This window comes from Pyxicephalus adspersus, chromosome 10 (genome assembly GCF_032062135.1).
Source record: "Pyxicephalus adspersus chromosome 10, UCB_Pads_2.0, whole genome shotgun sequence".
NCBI classification, from domain to species: domain Eukaryota; kingdom Metazoa; phylum Chordata; class Amphibia; order Anura; family Pyxicephalidae; genus Pyxicephalus; species Pyxicephalus adspersus.
In genome coordinates this window covers 56,944,440-56,948,051 of record NC_092867.1, presented here as the reverse complement: position 1 = coordinate 56,948,051, position 3,612 = coordinate 56,944,440, and the positions used below count along the sequence as shown (strand labels likewise).

General features: G+C 42.6%; 1 protein-coding gene across 3 annotated transcripts in view; it reads right to left on the bottom strand.

Moving 5' to 3' along the window:
• Positions 1 to 2,409: 2,409 nt before the first annotated feature.
• The window catches only part of LOC140339094 (uncharacterized), a 10,245-nt gene continuing 9,042 nt past the window's right edge, over positions 2,410 to 3,612 (bottom strand). For all 3 annotated transcript variants that reach the window (XM_072423650.1, XM_072423651.1, XM_072423649.1), the window contains one exon: positions 2,410 to 3,498. In XM_072423650.1, the coding sequence (XP_072279751.1) occupies positions 2,519 to 3,498 (980 nt within the window). In that variant the 3' untranslated portion in view covers positions 2,410 to 2,518. The remainder of the gene's footprint in view (positions 3,499 to 3,612) is intronic.

The following is a 3,612-nucleotide window of genomic DNA, read 5'->3' as shown; positions in this document are numbered from 1 at the left end:
TTGGGAACTTGGTTGGTTCACACGCACATAGCAGGTTCGCATTGGCGGACAACAATGCACATCAAAGCACAATTGTGCTGTTTTTGGCCTTTCAACAATTAATAGAAAGGAAATGCTCAAAAACAATCCCAATTTACTTGTTAAATTGTAGGACTATTTGGTCACCCAAGGTTATAGATCCTGGGAGATTGTAAAGGAGAACACAAAAAAAAAACAACTAAAAAATTATTAAAATAACTTTATTCAAGATAACCAAATTTTCAAAAAGGTCAGATTAAAATATAGAGACCACACAGACACCATTAAATTTATCAGACAAAACAAAAAAAAATACACAAAAACCAAACACATGTAAACCCACACTCCCATATAAAGCCAAAATATTTCAAAAATGCCCACAAAATATTGTATTCAAAAATATTTACAAAACCAATATGCAATTTGGACCGATCAAGGGTGGAAAACTGGATTATAAAATTTTTATGGAAAACATTCAAGGTGGTAATAAAGACTTAATAATTGCAAGATGGACATATATATTTTTTCAACATTTGAACACATCATACATTTTTGTTTGGGGGGAAGATGTGTGCCATTTGAAATAATGATTTGTTAGGGAAAGAATGACTTTTAATGCAAGCTGGCTAGGGTCAAGCTGCCAGATATGCACGCCTCGAAGCACTAGATCATTTCAGTACATACATTTTGGGAGAATACAGTGTATTCTCAGTGGCTTAAAATACGTTGATAAATGGGTTCGATGGGTCTGATCTCGGATCGTAAACAAGCGAGTGAACTTCTGATTTTGCTTGATAAATCAAGGCCAGTGTCAGGGTAGTTAAAATCGCCTATTACTAAAACATTGCCAGCGTTGGCAGCCTATTCTATCTGTGCTAGTAGTTGATTCTCTATTTCTTCCTTAGTATTGCTATAGACAGACAGAAACCGCCACCTTTTCGCTTGTCTTTATGAAAGAGAGTATACCCCGGAACATTAACAGCCCAGTCATGCGAAGAACAAAGCCAAGATTCAGCAACCCGAACTAAGTTATAATGTTCTTCATTCATTAAGGCCTCCATCTCCCCTATCTTGTTTGCTAGACTTCTAGCATTGGTGAACAGGCTCTATAAACCATTGCTGCATTTACCAGAACTGTTTGCCAAATCCTTTCATTTTTCAGTACGATTACTACTGTGCAGTCCAATGTTTGTGCAAAACATGGGAGACTCCTTATATTTATAACCCTCCCCCCAACTATCCCCAATCTACCCTCCACTAATGACTGACCCTTTTTTTCTGCCACCTTATTTAACTGTGCCACCCCTCTTTTCTAGTTTAAATATCCCTCCACCAAATCCCGAAAACTTTTCATTAGCACAGCAGACCCCCTTCCATTTAGGTGCAAACCATCTCTGGCATAAAGGTTGTACCCCAATGAAAATTCTGCCCAGTGCTCTAAGAACCCCAACCCTTACCTTTTACACCAGGACTTAAGCCATACCGTTAGCTGTCTACGCTCCTGCTGCCTTTGCTGTCTTCCATGGCACAGGCAATATTCTAGAGCAAGGGTGCCTAACCTATGGGCCACGGGCCACATCCGGCCCGCGGAGCTGTCAGATCCGGTCCTCTCCTCATTGTCCTGCAGGGGATGGGGTGCTTGTATCTACTCTGTATCTCTCTATGAGATCTCCCGCCAGGAGAGGGAGCTACTCACAGCCCATCGTGTACTGTGAGATAATCCCAGCCGCATGAGAGCTGTGTGCATGCTGCTGTCATTAGCCCTATGTAAAAATCCTCATATCTCCGTCACTGATTGTCATAGAAATTTTCAGGGTACACAGGGGACCCTGCAAGCTGCTACTAAACCAAATTTAAGCCCTCTATATTTAACAAGTTGCCAGATATGAGGGTCAAAGGCATAAAATCTAACAAGCAGGGATATTTTCAGATTAAGGGGAGCTATTTCAGGAAAAGGGTCCCCATATTGAGTTTATATGTTGAGGACCCCCTGTAGGCCACCATAATGGCAATGAACATTAGTACTGCCAACTGTCCGTGCACTGTGGTGCCCCTTAAAGTTCACAAAACGTCAAGGCTGCGTTCAGGTTGCGGTGTGGTTATTCCTTTCTCATGCCACCCTGGCTCGGGGGTGACGCACTGCCACCTTCAGTCAAATCTGCAGATGCTTCGGTGCCAGGGACTGAGTGGCTGGCGAGCTGCCTGGTACACACTTCCATTCTGTGAACCTCAGTTTTTCTGGAACAACCGGAAATGTGGAAGCCAGTAAGAAAATGCCTTTTGTCCCCCCCCCCCTTCCCTAATAACATTTTATACCCATCATATCATGCTACCCTGTCACACATAGCTATCCCCTTACTCTTTATGAACCCCAATTTCTCTGTAATAATTATTTTTTTAAAAATCGGGGGTGGCTTACTTAATGGGGATGTCCTAAAATCGGGGAAACACGGTACTATACCAGTCAGGGAATGAATATGCTCATAAGGGACACCAGTGATCATGGAGCTGTCTGTAATATGGTTGAGTTGTCCCCAGCATCAGCTGCCACATGTTGGGTAGTGTGAATGTGATTTCTGCATGAAAAAGTTTGCTGCACTGTGTGGATTCTCCGGTGGGTAAGAAGGTCTCCGTTCCGAGTGAAACATTTTCCGCACTCCAAACATGAAAAGGGACGATCGCCCAAATGTCTTCTTTGGTGAGTCAGAAAGTCTGCTTTGCGCATGAGACATTTCCCGCACTCTGAACACAGAAACGGACCGTGGCCTTTGTGACTTCTCTGATGTCTAAGAAGATCAGCTTTGTGTATGAAAGTTTTCCCGCACTCTGAACACGAATAAGGACGTTCACCGCTGTGACTTTTCTGATGTCTAAGAAGATCCCCTTTCTGAATGAAGCTTTTCCTGCACTCCGAGCATACAAAAGGTCTCTCGCCTATGTGACTTTTCTGGTGTGTCAGGAGGCTTCCTTTCTGGGTAAAACATTTTCCACACTCAGTACAGGAATAGGGACGTTCACCTGTGTGAATTCTTTGGTGTCTGTGAAGGTCTGTTTTTTGTATGAAGCATTTCCCGCACTCTGAACATGAAAAAGGACGTTCACCCGTGTGACTTTTTTGGTGCCGCAGAAGATCTCCTTTTTGTATAAAACATTTCCCACACTCTAAGCATGCAAACGGTCGCTCACAGATGTGACTTTTCTGGTGGGTGAGAAGGTGACCTTTCCATGGGAAACATTTCCCGCACTCCAAACATGAAAAGAGACGATCACTAGTGCATGGTTCTGAATTTGCATGGATTTTTTTCCCCAATGAAAAACCTTTATTGACTTTAGGACCCACTATTTCAGCACCAGCAAACTGATGAGTATTTGTATTATCAAGAATTACACCTGAGGAACATTGGGAAATGTCATTGTCCTTCATGTTATAGCATCGAGATACCAGATGTCCTTCAGAGGTTTTCCAATCACTCCATTCACCTGCAAGAAAACAAAGACCTCATCAATACAGTGATTTTCAACTAGTGTGTCGTAAGAGATCTTCGGGTGCACTGTGAGAAATGATATAATTACCATTGTCGAGTGTCTGTGCTG